The sequence below is a fragment of the Dipodomys merriami genome, unplaced genomic scaffold (assembly GCF_024711535.1).
Source record: "Dipodomys merriami isolate MVZ:Mamm:240054 unplaced genomic scaffold, mDipMer1.0.p SCAF_52, whole genome shotgun sequence".
Classification (NCBI taxonomy): Eukaryota; Metazoa; Chordata; class Mammalia; order Rodentia; family Heteromyidae; genus Dipodomys; species Dipodomys merriami.
In genome coordinates this window covers 7,398,925-7,416,945 of record NW_027206091.1, presented here as the reverse complement: position 1 = coordinate 7,416,945, position 18,021 = coordinate 7,398,925, and the positions used below count along the sequence as shown (strand labels likewise).

General features: G+C 51.3%; 1 protein-coding gene across 5 annotated transcripts in view; it reads right to left on the bottom strand.

The window, feature by feature from the left end:
* Positions 1 to 1,552: 1,552 nt before the first annotated feature.
* Positions 1,553 to 18,021, bottom strand: part of LOC138811134 (signal-induced proliferation-associated 1-like protein 3) — a 159,249-nt gene continuing 142,780 nt past the window's right edge. For 3 of the 5 annotated variants that reach the window (XM_069998765.1, XM_069998764.1, XM_069998766.1), the window contains 6 exons: positions 10,592 to 10,757; positions 9,477 to 9,705; positions 8,328 to 8,471; positions 6,627 to 6,762; positions 5,159 to 5,240; positions 1,553 to 3,532 (listed from right to left, as the gene is read on the bottom strand). In XM_069998765.1, the coding sequence (XP_069854866.1) occupies positions 3,392 to 3,532; positions 5,159 to 5,240; positions 6,627 to 6,762; positions 8,328 to 8,471; positions 9,477 to 9,705; positions 10,592 to 10,757 (898 nt within the window). In that variant the 3' untranslated portion in view covers positions 1,553 to 3,391. The remainder of the gene's footprint in view (positions 3,533 to 5,158; positions 5,241 to 6,626; positions 6,763 to 8,327; positions 8,472 to 9,476; positions 9,706 to 10,591; positions 10,758 to 18,021) is intronic. The other 2 variants (XM_069998768.1, XM_069998767.1) reach the window with 2 other exon arrangements.

Sequence of the window (18,021 nt, the reverse complement as noted above, 5' to 3'; positions counted from 1 at the left end):
AAAAGTGCAGCCACTATGAGACCAAAGAGGAGGAAATCAATAGGGGTTCGGAGAGAGGGTCCAGGAGAGAGAGCGGAGAGAGAGGGGGAGACAGGAGAGGGAGGGAGGGGAGAGAGAGAGAGAGAGAGAGAGAGAGAGAGAGAGAGAGAGAGAGAGAAGGAATGAGGGAGGCCCATGTGGGGAGATGATTAGGATCCAGGGACAGGCAAATTCTGGGACAAACTAATCAAATGAGGGACACATGGACATTTGGGGAGGGATGACACAAAGAATCTAGGGGAACAGAAAAATCTGCCGAGTGCCAGTCAGACGTGTGGAGGCTGAATGGGGGGGAGGGCCCAAGCTGGGCCAGGAAAACTGGGGCAAGATGAAGGGAAGGTAGGCCAGATCAGGGGCTGGCGTGTGCAAAGGGAATGTGTGTGTGTGTGTGTGTGTGTTGGGGTGTTGGGAGTTGCTGGTGTGTCTCAGGCGCCAGGAGAGGATGTGAGAACAGTTTGTTCCCAGGTTCCCTTCCCGTCCCCCCTCCCTTTGCCTCTGTTGGTTGGGGGAAGGGCAAGCTTGAGGATGGGGCCTCCAGGACTGGAGAAAAGAATGGATGGCTCTAGAATGTTGAGCTATGGGAATAGCTGAGTCTCTTCTGGATGCAGTGCTTGTTTTTTTTTGGGGGGGGTTGGGGTGAGGAGAGGTTTGCCTGATGCCCACATGGGCAGGTACAGAGCTGGACTTAGCCCAAACAGCTGTCCCCTTCCCCATCACAGGAGTATCACCATCTCCAGCCACTCTCTTGAGTGGGCACTGTGCCTCCCACTAGCCTGGGGCAGGGGCAGCTTCCGCTCCTAGCCACACTGGACGGCTGGCAGAGACTCGCACCACCAGCCACAGCCCACCAAAAGACCGAAGAGGTAGAGGATGCACATAACCCCTTGTGGGTGGGACAGGACATGCAAATAAACCTGGTAATGAGGAGTGTGGCCAGGCACTAGCTGAGGCTCCAAGAGCTTAAGCTTCAGGACTTGTGGACCCACCAAACATTCTGTACAATCCCTGAGCTCTCTGTGTGCACACATACAGGTCCTGGAGCTTGAACTCAGGGCCTGAGTGCTATCCTTCCTCCAGGCTGGCAGTCTACCACTTGAGCCACAGCACTTCCAGTGTTTGGTTTTTTTTTGGTGGTTAATTGGAGATAACAGTCTCATGGTCTTTCCTGCCTGGGTTGGCTTTGAACTACAATCTTCAGATCTCCGCCTCCTGAGTAGCTAGGATTATAGGTGTGAGCTACCAGTGCCCAGAGAAAACCCTGATTTTAAAAAAAGCTGACCTACTCTAAAACCAGCATTTCTTTCTTTGTATGTGGGTCTGGCTCCCACCTCTCCTAGGTATAGGACTTAGGAGAATCTTGCTCACTTGAATTTAAGGACATTTTATATGTGCAGGGTCAGATTTCTGTAATTTGGGTTCCAAGAAAAAGTTTGTGAGGCTGACGAGTCAGTTCTTAGGAAAGTGTGTGCTGTCCAGGCAGCCACCCAGCGAGGGAACACACAAGCCATTTCTATGAAACATTTATTTTCCTTTGAAACCTCCAGAAACATGCCAGAAAAATCTCAAGACAGAGATGGAAAGAAAAAAAAAAAAAAAGAGACAATGAATTAAAAAAATCCAAATGAAACAAATCAACGTGGAAAAAAAAAAAAGCCTATCTTCAGCCAATGGATATAACACCAACCTCAAATTAAATAACTGGTTTTGCAGAAATTAAAAAAAACAGAAAATATAAGCAAAAAAAATCATAATTTACACTTGTCAATGTACATGATTACGTCCCCAAAATGATTAGAATGATCTGAAGATGAGGAGACAGCTTAAAAAAAAAAAAGAGAAAGCAAAAGGCTCCAGGTTTGTCTGAGGAAAGGGGTGGAGGCAGAGTAAGGGAGGGTCCTAGGGGAGAGGGGAGGAGACGTCACAGTAGTTGGCCATGGCTGAGGATGGCTGGGCAGCTGCCTGGTCTCCTACCACCACTGGCAATGTTGGAACTGAGGTTTTGCTCTAGATACCACCCCTCTGGCCAACCATGGGTACCCTTTATTCCGGCCCTGCCCTGCTTCTCTGTCTTGGGGTGCAAGTCTGTCAAGAGGCTCTTCCTCAAAGAGAAGGCCTGGTTTTCAGAGGTGGGCCTGGCTGCCTGGCATTGGCTCTGGGCTGCCAACTCCTCCACCTCCCACTGCTCCCCACCTCCCACTGCTCCCCATCTCCAGGGGGGTGGCGGTAGCGGTACATGCTTCAATTCTCAGCTTGAGGTTGGGGGGGAGTCCACAGACCGTGGCCATCCAGACTCATTCTGGCACAACTCTACATGAAAAAATAAATATATATATAATATATTTTTTTGTTTTTGTTTTTTTTTTTTAAAGAAGGAAAAAAAAAAAGAAGCTCATGTTTCTTGGGTGAACAGCGTAGTACCACACGGAGCTGCCCCTTATTGCCTTTTGAGAACTAGCATCTCTGGGGGTTGCACTGGGAGTGCTCCCCGGGGAGCACAGTGAATGTGTCTGGGTGGCGCCCGCTGGGGGGCTGCAAGACTGGCCCTGGAGCCTTGCAAAGGAAAATGAGAGCAGACAGGAGACAAGGCTGCTTTTCCTCAGCCTGGCCCAAGGCTCCATGGGTGCCTTCTGAGCCCTGAGCTGGTCAGGGCTGGGTATGGGTAGGAGAGAAAAGGCCTGCAGCCCAGGCCCAGGCACTATGGCCTCTGCTGGGAGGAGCTGTAAGGAAAAGATAGTACAAACAGTCTTGATTGTACAAAGAAGAGTTTTTCTCTTGGTGGACTCTGGATACTGGGTCTCCTCTCTTTATCTGGGGGCCCCAGGAAAATAATTTAAACTCTATGAAAAGTGCTCCTGGCTGCTTTGTGAAAGGGTCAGGGGAAGATGATGGTGTCCATGCTGGTGGGAGCTAGCACACTGGGGACGAAGGAGCCCTGGGCTGTGACCTCTCTGGGGTGTGGGGAATGAAGGGGGCTCATTTGGTGTCCCACTGTATTTCTCATGCAGGGAGCATCCCTTGTCCCTCCCGCCGTCCAAGAGCTCCAGCAGCTGGGTCCAAGGACAAGGAAGAGGACTGATGGCCCACAGGCCCACGGGGTGGGGTGGGGGGGAGATGGGGGGCAGCTCAGAGGGCCCTGAGACAGGAGCAGAGCTGGTTTCTACCAGCCCTGGTTCCCAAGTCCCTGCAGAGGGCTATGGGCTGGCAGGTGCCAGGGCTCTCTGGCTGGGTGACCCCTCCACCTGCAACCAGGAGCCCAGAGAGGGAGAGAGGAGTCAGGAGCCTGGGCCCAGCCTGCAGGGGAGGCATCATGGCTGGATGAGGGTGTTCGTGGTGCAGGACCTCCCCGGCTGTCTCAGAGTTCCTTTTCCCTACTGAAGAGCTCAGCAAACTTGCGAAGCTGCTCGCTGGCGGCCTGCGACTCCTCCTGCAGCCGCTGGTTGTTCTGCCGAAGGCTGGCCACCTCTGACTGCAGTACCACCTTGTCCTGCTTCTCCTGTGACAGTGGGAGGGTGGCGTCAGACACACTGGCCTGGTAGCCTTGCTCGGGCTGGGCCTGGGACAGCCAAGGCCTCTCTGGATTCAAATCTCAGTTCTGTTTCCATAACTGAGTGACTAAAGTTACTTCATGTCACTAGGTCTCATCCCTCAATTCTGACATGGGTCATGCAGAAGGGTCCCGAGGTCCCCTATGTAAAAGTCTTAGAACAGAGGCCTATTTAGATTTTTTTTTGGTCGGTCTTGAACTCTGGGCCTGGGTGCTATCCCTCAGCTCTTTAGGTCAAGGCTAGCGCTCTACTACTTGAGCCACAATACTACTTCCAGTTTTCTGGTGGTTAACTGGAGATGAGTATCATGGACTTTCCTGGCAGGGCTGGCTTTGAACTGTGATCCTCAGATCTCAGCCTCCTGAATAGGTAAGATTATAGGTGTGAGCCACTGGCACCCCGCTTAGATTTTCTTTTTTTTTTTTTTTTTTTTGCCGGTCGTGGACCTGAACTCTGGGCCTAGGCGCTGTCCCTCAGCTCTTCAGCTCAAGGTGAGCGCTCTACCGCTTGAGCCACAGTGCCACTTCTGGCTTTTTCTGTTTATGTGGTGCTGAGGAATCGAACCCAGGGCCTCATGCATGCAAGGCAAGCACTCTACCCCTGAGCCACCTTCCCAGCCCAGATTTTTTTTTTTTTTGGAGTGGGGGTCTCACTATGTATGTAGTGGTTCAGGCTGGCCTCTTAAATTTTTTTTTTTGGTGCCAGTTTTGGGGCTTGAACTCAGGGACTAGGTGTTGTCCCTGAGCTTTTTTGCTTAAGGCTTGCACTTACCACTTGAGCCACAGCTCTACTTCTGACATTTTTTTGGTGGTTCAGTGGAGATAAGTCTCATGGTCGGGGCTGGGAAGGTGGCTCAGTGGTAGAGTGCTTGCCTTGCATGCCTGAGGCCCTGGGTTCGATTCCTCAGCACCACATAAGCAAAAAGAAAAAAGCCGGAAGTGGCGCTGTGGCTCAAGTGGTAGAGCGCTAGCCTTGAGCTGAAGAGCTGAGGGACAGCGCTCAGGCCCAGAGTTCAGGCCCCACGACTGGACCCCCCCCCCAAAAAAAAAAAAAAAAAAAAAAAAGAGTCTCATGGTCTTTTCTGCCTGGGCTGGTTTCAAATCAAGACCCTCAGATGTCAGCTTCCTGTGCAGCCAGTGTGAGCCCCACTGGCACCCAGTTTAGGATTATGTTTGTTTTTTTTTTTTTGGTCGGTCATGGTACCTGAACTTTGGGCCTGGGCACTGTCCCTTAGCTCTTCAGCATTCTACCCTTTGAGCCACAGCGCCACTTCCGGCTTTTTCTGCTTATGTGGTGGGCCTCATGCATGCAAAGCAAGAACTCTACCACTGAGCCACCTTCCCAGCTCAGGATTATGTTTTTGATAGATACTATCCAATTGTTTGTCCAAAGACTGGGCCAATGTGTTAGCTCCCCAAGAATGTCTGAGTTTCTTTGTGTGCTTCCTAGCCCTGAGGATGGCTCTTTTTCACTCTTTACTACTAAGGACATGGGGAGCACAAGAGTAGGGCGGGGACAGGTGCTGCCCTCATGTCTGGGAAGTGAGGCAGAGGCATGTGCAGGGGAGGCCTCACCTTCTGGAGGTCTGTGTGCAGTTGCTTCAGCATCACTTCCAGCTGGTACACCTTGCCAGTCAGATCCAAGGGTGGCTCCTCACTGCAAAGACAGGGCAACAAGGCAAGCTGAGGCTTGCCAGGTCCGGGGGAGGACTCTTGGCCCATAGCTGGGAGGGACACGGGGTGCAGGCCTTCTGGTTCCTGAGACTCTGGTGAATCCCTGCCTTGCTGGAGAATGGCTCTGGGGGAGCCAGGGCAGCCATCTCGGGGTCAAGCTCTTCACCGAGGCCATCTGTGGTATGTATTGGTAGGTTTGGGCTTTGGGGAGCACCTCTTCCCTGAGTCCTCCGTGTCTCAGGCCCCATTCTAAGCCCAGGAGGCACACAGCAGACAACTGGACAAAAAGGGGTGCTGTGGGCAGGACTAGCAATAGCAGCACTGTATCAGAGTCCACAAGGACCATCCTCCTGGGCTTTGGGTTGCTATGGGGCTACCATGGGATAGAGGATGAAATTCAGACTATGGCAGGGAACACAGTCCCCACATATGCTGGCAGAGGTGGCATCTGAGGCCAGAACTCCGTGCCTGGGTTCTGGGTATGAATGCTCCTCTGGCTGTTCTGGTGAGGCAGTAGCAAAATGCCTAGGCCCTTCTGTTCCTCCCTCCCCAGTCCTGACCCCCAGAAAAGGCTTGTCCTGCCCACCCTGCAGTGTGCACTGATCATCACACACATGTATGCATGCACATGTGTGTGTGTATGTGTGTGTGCACGCACACACATGCACGCATGCGCGCGCGCGCGCGCGCACACACACACACACACACACACGGTGCAGCCTGTGGGAGCAAGTGCACAATAGTGGCTGAGCCAGAAAGAAATGAAATAAATGTGAAGAGCCCTGTGTGAGATGACCCAGAGGAATGTCTGTCCCTCTGTCCTCCCCAGGGACAGGGCTTGACCCGAGTCATCAAATTTCACAGATGAAGCCAAACAGCTCATGCAACAGTTGTAGCAGTCAGGATGTGAAAAGCATGGCTGGTGTGTGTGTGTGTGTGTGTGTGTGTGTGTACGTGTGTGTGTACGTGTGTGTGTACGTGTGTGTACGTACGTGCATGGAGGAGGAGTGTGTGTGTGTACGTGCATGGAGGAGGAGACCAAGAAGTAGAGAGAGACAGACAGGAGGTAGAGCTGAGAGTCTGGGGGTATAGAGTCTTCACACAAGAGTCATCCCAATAGAAGGCGCTATTGTAGAGGGCAGGGCACAGTCTATTTTGGTCCTTGCTGATTTTAGTACACGATGGGCACAGCATTAATGACTATTCCAGCCTGTCAGCTAAAGGGAACTCTCAACCAGGCAATGGAGGAGTGCCTGTCCTGCAGCAGCTACTCCCTCTACCCCGGCACCATGTTCCTCTCTTATTGTACAGACCTGCTGCTGCTAGGGGCCTGGGTGTCCCAGTCCTGGGTATGCCCACACAAACTCACCTCATGGTAGGGGTGGTCCTAGGGGTTGAGGGTCCCCGCTCCAGGCTCAAGTGGCTGTGGACAGGACTGTGTGCAGGTGGGATGTCCGGGCTCAGGGCTGGGTCATTTAGAGAGAAAAGCGAGACAGCTCTTTGCACTGCCGGAAAGACAGAAGACAGCGGGGCTGAGTCCTTGTGGGTGTGATGGGAGGGGCCCCAGCATTTCTCTACAAACTCCCAACCTCCACCACTTTATTTATTTATTAACTTATATTTTGGTGCCAGTACTAGGATTTGAACTCTGGGCCTCTAGCTCTCATTTGGCTTTTTTATTCAAGGATAGTGTTCTACCACTTGAGTTATAGTTCCATTTCTGGCTGTTTGTTGGTTAATTGGAGATAGGCGTCTTGAGGATTTATCTGCTCCTGCTGGCTCTGAACAGCAATTCTCAGATCTCAGCCTTGAGTAGTTAGGATTATAGGCATTAGTTACCAGCACATAGCATTTTTGTGGCAGTGTGGGGATTTTCACTCATGGCTTTGCATTCTTCCTAGTACTTTTCACTCATGGCTGGTGTTCTACCACTTGAATAATGTCTCTAGTTTAGCCTTTTTGCTGGTTACTTGGTTATGAGAGTCTTATAGATTCTTCTGCCTAGGCTGGCTTCAAACATTAGATCCTCAGATCTCAGTTTCCTGAGTAGTTAGGATCACGTGTGTGTGTGTGTGTGTGTGTGTGTGTGTGTGTGTGTGTGTGTGTGTGTGTGTGTGTGTGTGTGTGTGTGTGTGTGTGTGTGTGTGTGTGTGTGTGTGTGTGTGTGTGTGTGTGTGTGTGTGTGTTTCCCTTGATATGCAGTCTGGGGATGGGACCCACTCTGTGTGTGTGTGTGTGTGTGTGTGTGTGTGTGTGTTTCCCTTGATATGCAGTCTGGGGATGGGACCCAGGGCATTGCTCTTGCTAGGCAAGTAGCAGCTGTCCTCATGATGCTTTTTCTTTTTTCCTAAATAACAAATCCCCAATTTCTTTTTTTCCCCATTTTCTTTCTTTCTTTTTTTCCCTTGCAGAGCTAAGGATGGAAGCCAGGGTGACTCCATTTCAGCTGGGCACATGGCCTCATTCTCCCCATGCCCTACAGCCAAAGATGGGCATGGGAGATCAGGCCAAGAGGAAGTGAGTGCAGAAAGTGGGAGCCTTTGGGAAGTGCTCTTAAAGAGAAGAGAAGGTAGGTTTTTTTTTTTTTTTGGTCGGTCGTGGGGCTTGAACTCTGGGCCTGGGCGCTGTCCCTCAGCTCTTCAGCTCAAGGTGAGTGCTCTACCACTTGAGCTACAGCGCCACTTCCGGTTTTCTGGTGGTTTATTGGAGATAGGAGTCTCACGGTCTCTCCTGCCAGGGCTGGCTTTGAACCACGATCCTCAGATCTCAGCCTCCTGAGTAGCTAGGATTACAGGCGTGAGCCACCAGCACCCGGCAGAAGGTAGGTTTTTATCTCTCCTGTGGCTGGAATGGGATGTAATGTCCAGAGCCTAGCAGCCATTATGGAAAGAAAGAGTAAGGCTCTTGAAAATAGCAGAGTGGTAATCTGGAGGAAGCCAGTCACCCATCAGCCCAAAAATGTCCACCCAAATTTCTATGTAGCCCAAGTGTGGAAAATGGATGTATCCTCTCCAGCAAAGCCACAGGCCCTCCATCGATCCTCAGGCAAGGCTAGGAGGAGGGCACCTACCTTCATAGGCCTTTGCTGCATTTACCAGGCTGGACCATTCAAGGCCAGCAGCTGTGTCGGGCAGTGGCATCATTCCGGGGTCAAGGCGCCGCAGCGGCCGCTCCCGCCCATCAGCTAGTGAGAGCTCCGAGGCAGAGATGGCAGCTGGATGGGGATGAGCAGACAGGGAGGTGGCTGAGCATGAGGCGGGAGGGTTGAACATATAAACTCAGTTGGTAGAAACCTCCTTCATAGGTAGGATTACAGACATGTGCCACCACACTTGGCTTGAAAGATTAAGGAACATGGAGGAGGCCCTCAGAAAGGGCAAGGAAGGAATGAACCCCAGCATCTCCTTCATCCCGTCTCCCATGGGGTACACAGATATAGGGAATCCATCTAGCTGAAATGGCCTCGGACTCCTAAGCCAAGACCCTTGGGAAAGAGCACATCTAAACTGAAGGTATGTCTGGATTTTAGGGAGCAATAGTGCAGCTGCTGTGCACTATACTTAACATCCCCAAAAGGCCAAGCAACACCTCATAACTGCCACAGAGCCACTTGTCAATCAGGTGGGCACATTAACAATATAACAGCCGCCTGGGGTACAGTGTGGACTTGTGCATGCGCTGCCTCCTGGCTTGAGAGCCCCTGGGATGAGGGCAGGGCATGAGAGAGTCCAGAAGGCATTGCTAGCTCCTCAGGCTTTCCACCCCCACCTTCCATCATGGGGCTTGAACTCTGGGCCGGGGCGCTGTCCTTCAGCTCTTCAGCTCAAGGCGAATGCTCTACCACTTGAGCCACAGCACCACTTCTGGTTTTCTGGAGGTTAACTGGAGATAAGAGTCTCACAGACTGTCCTGCCCAGGCTGGCTTTGAACCGTGATCCTCAGATCTCAGCTTCTTGGGTAGCTAGGATTACAGGCGTAAGCCATGGGTGCCTGGCCTCCTCAGGCTTTTTGAGGGGGATGGTATGCCAGAGCACCACTCACGGGCATGCTCACAAACTAGTTGCTAGATCAATAAAGGGGTGGCTATGTCATAATCACACATGCCCTGAAATGTGGCCCAACCATCCAGCCCCCTGAAGCTTGGGTGCACTCAGTTTCAGCTCTCAGATGATCTCACGGTGGGGCTGCCCTGCTTCCCTGCCCCAGGTCTCAGGCTCACATTTCTTCTCTGGGATGGTGCTGGGGCCTCCTCCGCCAGGCGGGTGGGGGTGCTGGTGCTGGCGGCGGGCAGGCAGCGTGCTGGAGGGGAAGGAGCAGGTGCTGGTGAAGAGCACGTCACTGGGCAGGCCTGGCTCCAGGCTGGAAGGGCTGGCAAAACTGGGTTCCCGACGCCCGCTGCATAGACTCTCATCTGACAGGGTCCGCTGTAGGCCCTTCTGGGGGGACTGCTGCCAAGACAGGGGTAGGATGAGGGGGTGGCACATCTGGGCTCATGGGGCTTGTTACTCACCCAGCATCCATTTCTGCCCTGTTTTTCCTTGGGGGCCCCTTGGCTTGCATAGGCCAGTGACACTCTCCAGCTCCAGGCAATGGCCAGAGGGCAGATCCAGGAGAGTCAGGCTAGGGCTCTGGTGGGCACTACTGATGTCAGTGTATCCTCTGTCTTTAATGCCTTGGGCTGGTAGTACTGTATCCTGGGGGAGATGGATATCTCCTTCTCACCATCTCCCGCTTGAGTTAGGTTCTTGCTACGCAGCCCAGATTGGCCTGTAGTTTGCGATCCTCCTGTCTCAGCCCCTTGAGGGATTGCAGGCATGTACCACCATACACAGCTGACAGCTAAGGTCTGTTTTGGTCCCCATTCAGACAGCACCTGCCTGAGAGTGTAGTCAACCAATACAAGGAGGCAGAGGGACAAGAGCTGGCTGAAGGCATTTGGTGTCTACTGTTGTAGCCTCCCCTGGTGTGTGTGTGTGGGTGGGGGGGAAGTGGGGCCTGAACTCTGGGCCTGGCTGCTGTCACTTAGCTCTTCAGCTCAAGGCTAGAGCCCTACCACTTGAGTCACAGCACCACTTCTGGCTTTTTTCTGCTTATGTGGTGCTGAGGAATTGAACCCAGGGCCTCATGCATACGAGGCAAGCGCTCTACCACTGAACCACCTTCCTAGCCCTGCCTCCCCTCTTCTTGAGGAACCATTTCCTTCCTGGGCTCCATAGAGCCTGCCCAGGCTAGCTTCACTCAGGCCTCACCAGTGGACACGCCAAGAGAGGCTCGGGTAACTGTGGGGACACTGCCTTCCTCCCTGTCTGGGCCAGCTGGCCACACGCCACTCACCCCTGCATCCCGCTCTTGCTCTGGCCCCAGGTTGTCCATGATGATGAGTTTCTTTAGGTCGTCCTCGATGGTGGACTTGTAGTTCTTTCGCGGGGACCGCAGGTCTCGCAGGGATGCTCTCAACCGTGGCTGCCCGAAGACGTTTTTTGTGTTGGTGTCTACCTGCCTAGAATGACAGTGCCGGGTGAGGAAGCTTCGAGCCGCTGCCCTCAACTGCCTGTGCCTCCTCTACTTCACCTGGCCAAAAATGGCAGCAAAGCCACGTGGTCTGCTATGGGTACCTCCTCTGGCCAGGCTGCTCCAGGGGGGCTGGGTCACTGAGCCCACATCTAGAAGGGCATCACACTGAGCCAATGAGTGGAGGGAACCCCCATGTGAGGGAGGGAAATAGTCCAAATAAAGCAGGGTACAGGGACGGCCACTGGAAGGAAGGATGTTCCTGGCTGATGGGAGGGAAACAGGCCTTTGCTGGGAGTGAGGAGTGAGGCTGTCTAGGCTGGGAGATTGCATCACAGGCTGGGGTCCCAGGCTGAGTGCAATTAGGCAGGCCTGGGTTGCAGGTAGACCTGTGGCCTGGGTGCTCTGGGACCTTACGGCTTTGCTTTCCTAACCTGCCACACAGGGTAACCAAGCCCATAAACCACAGGGATTTTTTTTGTTGTTGTTGTTGGTTGTGGGACTTGAACTCTGAGTCTGGGTGCTGTTCCTTAGCTCTTCAGTTCAAGGCTAGTGCTCAACCACTTAAGCCACAGCACCACTTCCAGTTTTCTGAGTTGTTTGCTGCAGATAGTCTCAGGGACTTTCCTGCCTGGGCTAGTTTTGAACTGCGATCCTCACATCTCAGCCTCCTGAGTAGCTAGGATTACAAGCATGAGCCACTGATGCCCGGCTCACAGGGATTTCTTGGAAGGGTAGATACTAGGCATAGAGCCCTTGAAGAGGGGCTACCAGCCTGGAATTGTTTTTGTCAGTCTTGGGGTTTGAACTTGAAGCCTGGGTGTTGACTTGAGCTCTTCAGCTAGCACGCTACCACTTGAGCCACAGCACCACTTCCAGTTTTCTGGTGGTTCATTGGAGGTAAGAGTCTTACAAACTTTCCTGCCCAGGTTGGCTCTGAACTGTGAGCCTCAGATCTCAGACTCCTGAGTAGCTAGGATTACAGGTGTGAGCCACCAGTACCCAGCTCCATTTCAGCTTTTCTGCTGGGCCTCCTGTTCCAGCAGAGCCAACCCACAGTGCTCTCCGCTCTCCCTACAGGGCTTTCTAGCATACCCAGTGATCTACTGGTCACCAAGCCACTGCTGGCCCAATGGACCCGGGTCTGAAGCTCATCTCTGCCCCTGCTCTGTGGGGGCGGCTGCCAAGCATTTGGCCAAAAGCAGACCCAGGCCAGGAGGTCTCCACCTCCTTCCTTCCCTTCCTTTTTCCCTCTCTTCCTCCCTCCCTCTCAGTGGCTCAGCCTTGGTCCCTGCCTGGCTCACAGCAGTGTCCTGGGGTCCTAGCTTGTCTCCTGGCCAGGTTGGCTTGAGGCCCCTGCCATGGTCGTACTCAACAATGGCAGGGGCAGGGCCTTACCAGACCCTCTCAGCACTGTCAGCTACTTGCTAGAAACCATCAGCCCCACTGAGAGGGAGACACTATGGCACGTGGGGGTTGCACTGGCCCACTTTCTCCCAGCAGCTACTGTGGCCTATAGCTGTCTCTGCTTCTAGAACAAGGTGATCCTCACCACAGCTGCATGTGCTAAGCACTATCTACCTCCCATTTCAGGCACAGAGGAGTTAAGCCACTTGTCCTAAGTCACATAGCCTGTAGGTGAAGGACTCATAACAAGGCCACAGGGCTACAGAGCCTACAGGTGCCACTAAAAAGCTTGACTGCCATGTTCATGCTTTATTATTTATTTATTTATTTTGTCAGTCCTGGGGCTTGAACTCTGGGCCTGGGTGCTGTCCCTGAGCTCCTTTTGCTCAAGGCTAGCATTCTACCACTTGAGCCATAGCTCCATTTCTGGCTTTTTCTGTAATTAATTAGAGATAAGTCTCACAAACTTTCCTGCCCTGGCTGGCTTCCTCAAATCTCAACCTCCTGAATAGATTGGATTATAGGTGTGAGCCACTGGTGCCTGGCTCATGCTTTACTATTTTTTTCCCCACAATTAAAAAGCTATTTTATTGGGGAAATGAAAATGACAGAAACAAGTTGAAACTGGATTGTAGAAGGGTCTGAAATTTTCCTTTAATATTCTCTAAAGCTTGAGGTTCCTGTTTACATGGATCTCATCCTTTCTTCAGACCTCTAATCTCAGCCTGGAATTGAACAGGCACATGGTTTAATTCCCCTGAAAAACTTCCTGTTTCAAGTACTGATCCTGTTCTACTTCCAATCCCCTATTTTTTTTTTTTTTTTTTTTTGGGTCCGGTTGTGGGGCTTGAACTCTGGGCCTGGGCACTGTCCCTCAGCTCTTCAGCTCAAGGCTGGCGCTCTACCACTTGAGCCACAGCGCCACTTCCGGCTTTTTTTCGTTTTGCTTATATGGTGCTAAGGAATCGAACCCAGGGCCTCAGGCTTGCAAGGCAAGCGCTCTACCACTGAGCCACCTTCCCAGCCCCCAATCCCTTATTCTGAGACAGAGTTTTCCTATATAGTCTAGGACATCCTCTTGATTCAGCCTTCCCAGGGCAAGGATTACAAGTATGTACTACCATGCCCAGCTTTGATGACCATATTTATATCCCAGATGGAATGAACAAACTATATTTGGTACATGGAGCATGTTCACAGCTGATTAAAAAACATGCTCTTGTATGCAGAAAAAGATTTCTGGAAGAAATGGAGAGCAGTGATTCTCTTCAGGAAGCAGCAGTCATATTAGGAGGTGGAAAAAATGAGATCTTCACATTCTCTCTAATATCCTTCCAAACTGAACTCATTTTATCCTAATCATGTCTTGTAACAATGAGAACTGGTTTTAAAAAAGGCTGGCACCTGACCTTCATCATTCTGTAAATCTAGAAAGAAAGAGTCTTTGAGCCTAGAGAAGAAACAAGATGTCTTGGGCTCCAGAGGGTTTTGAAGTCTGAATTTCCTTTCTCTCTCCCAGCTGCTTGCCTTGGGATTTTAACAAAGGGAGGCAGAGAGGCGCAGGTTGTTTTCTGTCCAGTCTTATTTCTCCCCAGGTCAGAACTGCAGGCAGAGGGCGAGCTGGCTCTGTCCCTGTTAGGGAAGCATATTCTCTGGGCAAATTAAAAGCTTATGATCAGAGGGCAAGAAGTAGAGAGGGAGCAAGAGACAGAAAGAGCAACAATGCACACACACTTAAGAAGCAGAAGAGGCCTCCCCACCCCCTTCTTTCAATTTGGCATTTTCCAGAATTCCCTGAGCAAAGCCCTACTGCCTGGAGAGGTAGCAGACCTGGCCTTAGCATGTGTCCCTGCAGAGAAGTGCAGGGCAACTCTCCTCCTGAGAAAAGGGGTAAAAAGCCCCTCTGAGAACTTCAGCAGCACTGGTTGCATCTTCCTCACAAAGGCCCACAGGAACCCTTCTCCTGCACAGGAGCTTCCCACACAGAAAGGTGAAGCCCACCATGGCACAACAAAAACAACAGCCTCTGGAGAGGCATGGATGATGCATGATGCTCAGAGGGAGGAGGCTGCTGGGCGCCCTTGGCTCATACCTGTAATCTTAGCTACTCAGGAGGCTGAGAACTGAGGACTGCAGTTCAAAGCCAGCTCAAGTAGGAAAGTCTGTGAGACTCTTATCTGCAATTAACCACCAGAAAACCAGAAGTGGCGCTGTGGCTCAAAGTGGTAGTGCATTAGCCTTGGGTAAAAAGCTCAGGGAGAGTGCCCAGGCCCTGAGTTCAAGCCCCATGACAAAGATGATAACAATGATCACCACCACCACCAAAAAAAAAAAAAAAAAAAAGGGAGAAGGCCCTCCTGAGGCATACCTCATGAAAAAAAAAAAAAAGGGCAGTTATGTATAGTGCCAAACCATTTTTAGAAAACCTACTCAATTTAGTTTACTACACTGGAGTTTTTACCAGACTCAGCAAAAGTGGACATGTACAGGATTCTCCTAAAAACATCCTCTTCATAGCCCATGAAGTCCTCAAACTCCTCTCTTCCCTCCTGTCATTCTTGAAACACGACAGGCACATTTCTGCCTCAGGATCTTTGCACAGATGATTGTCTAGAGTGACCTTCTAGCTACTGCTTGTGGCTGGCAACTTCTTATCCCTGCACTGAGTTGAAATATTACCTCCTTGGGGGCCTCCCCTGACCACTCAATCTTTTGTTGCTCCCTCCCAGCCTGGTTCTTAGTCATGCAGTCCTGTAACTACTTTCTCCCCATGTTCTTTCAGTGCAACATGTCTCAGTAGTAGCATGCCTGCCAGGCATGTCTAAAGTCCTGGTACCCCTTGCACTGCAAACTGGGCTTACATGATGTCTGTTCTTTTTTTTTTGTCTCCAGATCTCTGGTTTCTCCAATTGCCCAAACCTGTAACCTGGTGGGAGGTGTGTGTAAAGGGGCTTCTCCATAGCCATTAACAAGAATGAAACCACTTTCCCATGTGGAGAAGAGCAAGTGGGGAAGTGAGTAGGCAGGAAGTGATTCTCTTGATCTATGAAAAAGGGGAGCAAGAGACACATATGATCACATGCACTTGGTCATGTTTGGCACACATCTGGGAAGATGCAGAAGGAAGGAAATAATGGCACTTGTGAGTAGAGTCTGTGGGCCAGGGAAAGGAGGGGGGCTTATTTTTGTTGTTGCTGCTGCAAATCCTTCTGTACTATTTTAGTTTCTACCTTGTGTTTTATCTTTCAAAACATAAACACATGTTAAAAAAATCCTCAAGGTTCTGTTCTACAGCCCTGCACATGCCTAATAGCTGATGTGCCTGTTGTCCAAGTTTGGGTTCTGCCATGTTGTAGAAAAGTGAAGAGAAGGCTGGCATTAGTGGAAGGCATCGAGCAGGTCAGATGTGGCTGGGCTGGATCCCAGATGACTAGGAGCTCTGGCCTCCAACTGGGGTGGCTCCCTCGGGCCCCATTAATTAAGCTAATTAGCACGGATGGGCCTGGTTGAGCTGGGGCTTGTGCCAATGAGGCTGGCAAGCACATTCAGCCAAGGCCATAACCCAGGCAGCAGACAGACTGTCCTGAGAAGACTGCTGGGAGGAGCTGCTGGACATGTGGGGATAGCCTGTGGTGCAGGGTGGACTGGGGTTCAAGGAGAGGTCTCAGAATCAGAAGGGAGCCTGGAGCCAGTACTGGCCATTACAGGCCAGGCCACAACCCCCTGATCCTGGTCAAGGCACTCCTTTCTTGGTCTGGAAATGGGTAAGAACAAGATCCTTTCTGTGGGATTGCTTGGGCCTTCAAAGTGAGTAGAGCAGTCTGGCTGGCAGACAGGGCTCTGAGTGGAGAGAAGGGGAGCCACTGAAGGATAGAAGCAGGGAGTGCATGGAGTTTTCGGAATCCCCTCTGGCTGTCAGCAAGGCACCTGACCTAGGCTCCCAGTGTGGACACATAGCTTGCCTGTCCACACCTCCAGGGGCCTGGATGTCCCCTGCCATCACTCCCCCTCTACGCTCTGTCATCACAAGTTTGAGCCCATCCAGCTCATAAAGATGTTAGGAGGGCAGTGTCCCATCCAACAGCACATGAGCCTTGGGTCTGGCTTCCTGGGCTGACTCCTGGCCAGTTGTGTGACCCTGGACCTCAGTTGCCTCATCTGTAAAATGGGGAAAGGATCAACTCCCCAGAGCTGAAGTAATTCATGGAGATCTTAGAACTGGGCCTGGTATGTGGTAAGTGCTTAATATGAGTGAGATCACATTCCCCAAGTGAAAACTCCAGATCCTTTCTTTTTCTTTCTTTCTTGTTTTTGTAAAAGTGTTGGGGTTGATACAAAGGACAAGGGTCTCATATCTAAAATATACCTGGAACTCAAAAAATTAAATCCCCCAACAACAAATCCTCAAAGAAACAACTGCCCAATAAATAAGTGGGCTAAAGACTTAAAGAGAAACTTCTCTAAAGAGGAAAGGATGGCCAATAGACACATGAAGAAATGCTCAACATCCCTAGCCATAAAAGAAATGCAAATCAAAACAACATTGAGATACCACCTCACCACAGTTAGAATGGCTAAAATCAAGAACTCTAATAACAACAGATGCTGGATGGGATGTCGACAGAAAGGAACCCTACTGCATTGTTGGTGGGAGTGTAAACTTGTTCAACCACTTTGGAAAGCAGTATGGAGGTTCCTCAAAAGACTCCACATAGAGCTCCTCTATGACCCAGCAATCCCACTTTTGGGCATTTACCCAAATGTTTACAAACAAGACCACACTAAAGCTACCAGCATGACTATGTTTATTGCAGCATTATTTACCATAGCTAAGATATGGAACCAACCCAGATGTCCCTCAGTAGATGAGTGGATCAAGAAAAAAAAAAAAAGTGTTGGGGTTGGAACCCAGGGTCCTTGTGAATGCTGGGCCAGCACTCCACCACTGAGCCCCACTCCAGTCCTACCCTAGTCCTACCCTCTCCTCTCTTTGCTCTGTAGCAAAACGCCTCAAATGAGGTGCTCAGTTCAGCCTTTCTGACACCTCAGGTGACCTTCAAGGCTTGATCTTGTACTTAGTTCTCAGGCTCGTCCAATCCAACCTCCTGGTCTCTTATGGCTTCTACCCTGGGCTCCTTTTGCTGGCAGTGCCATGTCAGCCTCGTTTCCTGGCTCCGCTTTGTCCACTTCAATCCCTCTCTGCTGGGCTCCAAGTCCCTCTTCCTTTGCCTTTGGTCTGGCATGTCCAGAGCCCCCCATGCCCATGCCGTGCCCCTCAGCTCAGTTGAGTATCTGTCCTCCATTTCTCTCCTACTATACTACCCTGTCGGAAAGGCCTGGGTGCTGGCTTCAGACATTATCCCAGGTCCATCCCCTCTCCCCCTTCCCCTACATCTGGACAGCAGCAATTCAGGGCTCCTTGTGGGTTGCTCTGTATGTAGTGACAGGGATGCTGTAAGTAAACAATTCAGGCCATGTCTGGCCTGTTCCATACCATCTAGTGGCTCAGTGGCACTTAGAGCAGATGCCAAAGCCCTTAACTACAGCTCCCAAGCTCTTCCGTGGTCGGTCCCTGTTGCTGCTGTCACCTCACATCCCATCACCCTCCTCATCCACACGGCTGAAGCCACACAGACCCTCCATCCACAGCAGATATGTGCTCCTGCCTCAGGGTCTTTGCATGTGTTCTTCCTCAGCCTGAATTTCTTTCTTCCTTTCTTTTTGTGTTGGCCTTGGGACTTGAACTCAGGACCTGGATGCTGTCCCTGAGCTTTTTTTTTTTTTTTTGCTCAAGCCATCACTCTATCACTTGAGCCACAGAACCATTTGCTGCTTTTTTGGAGATT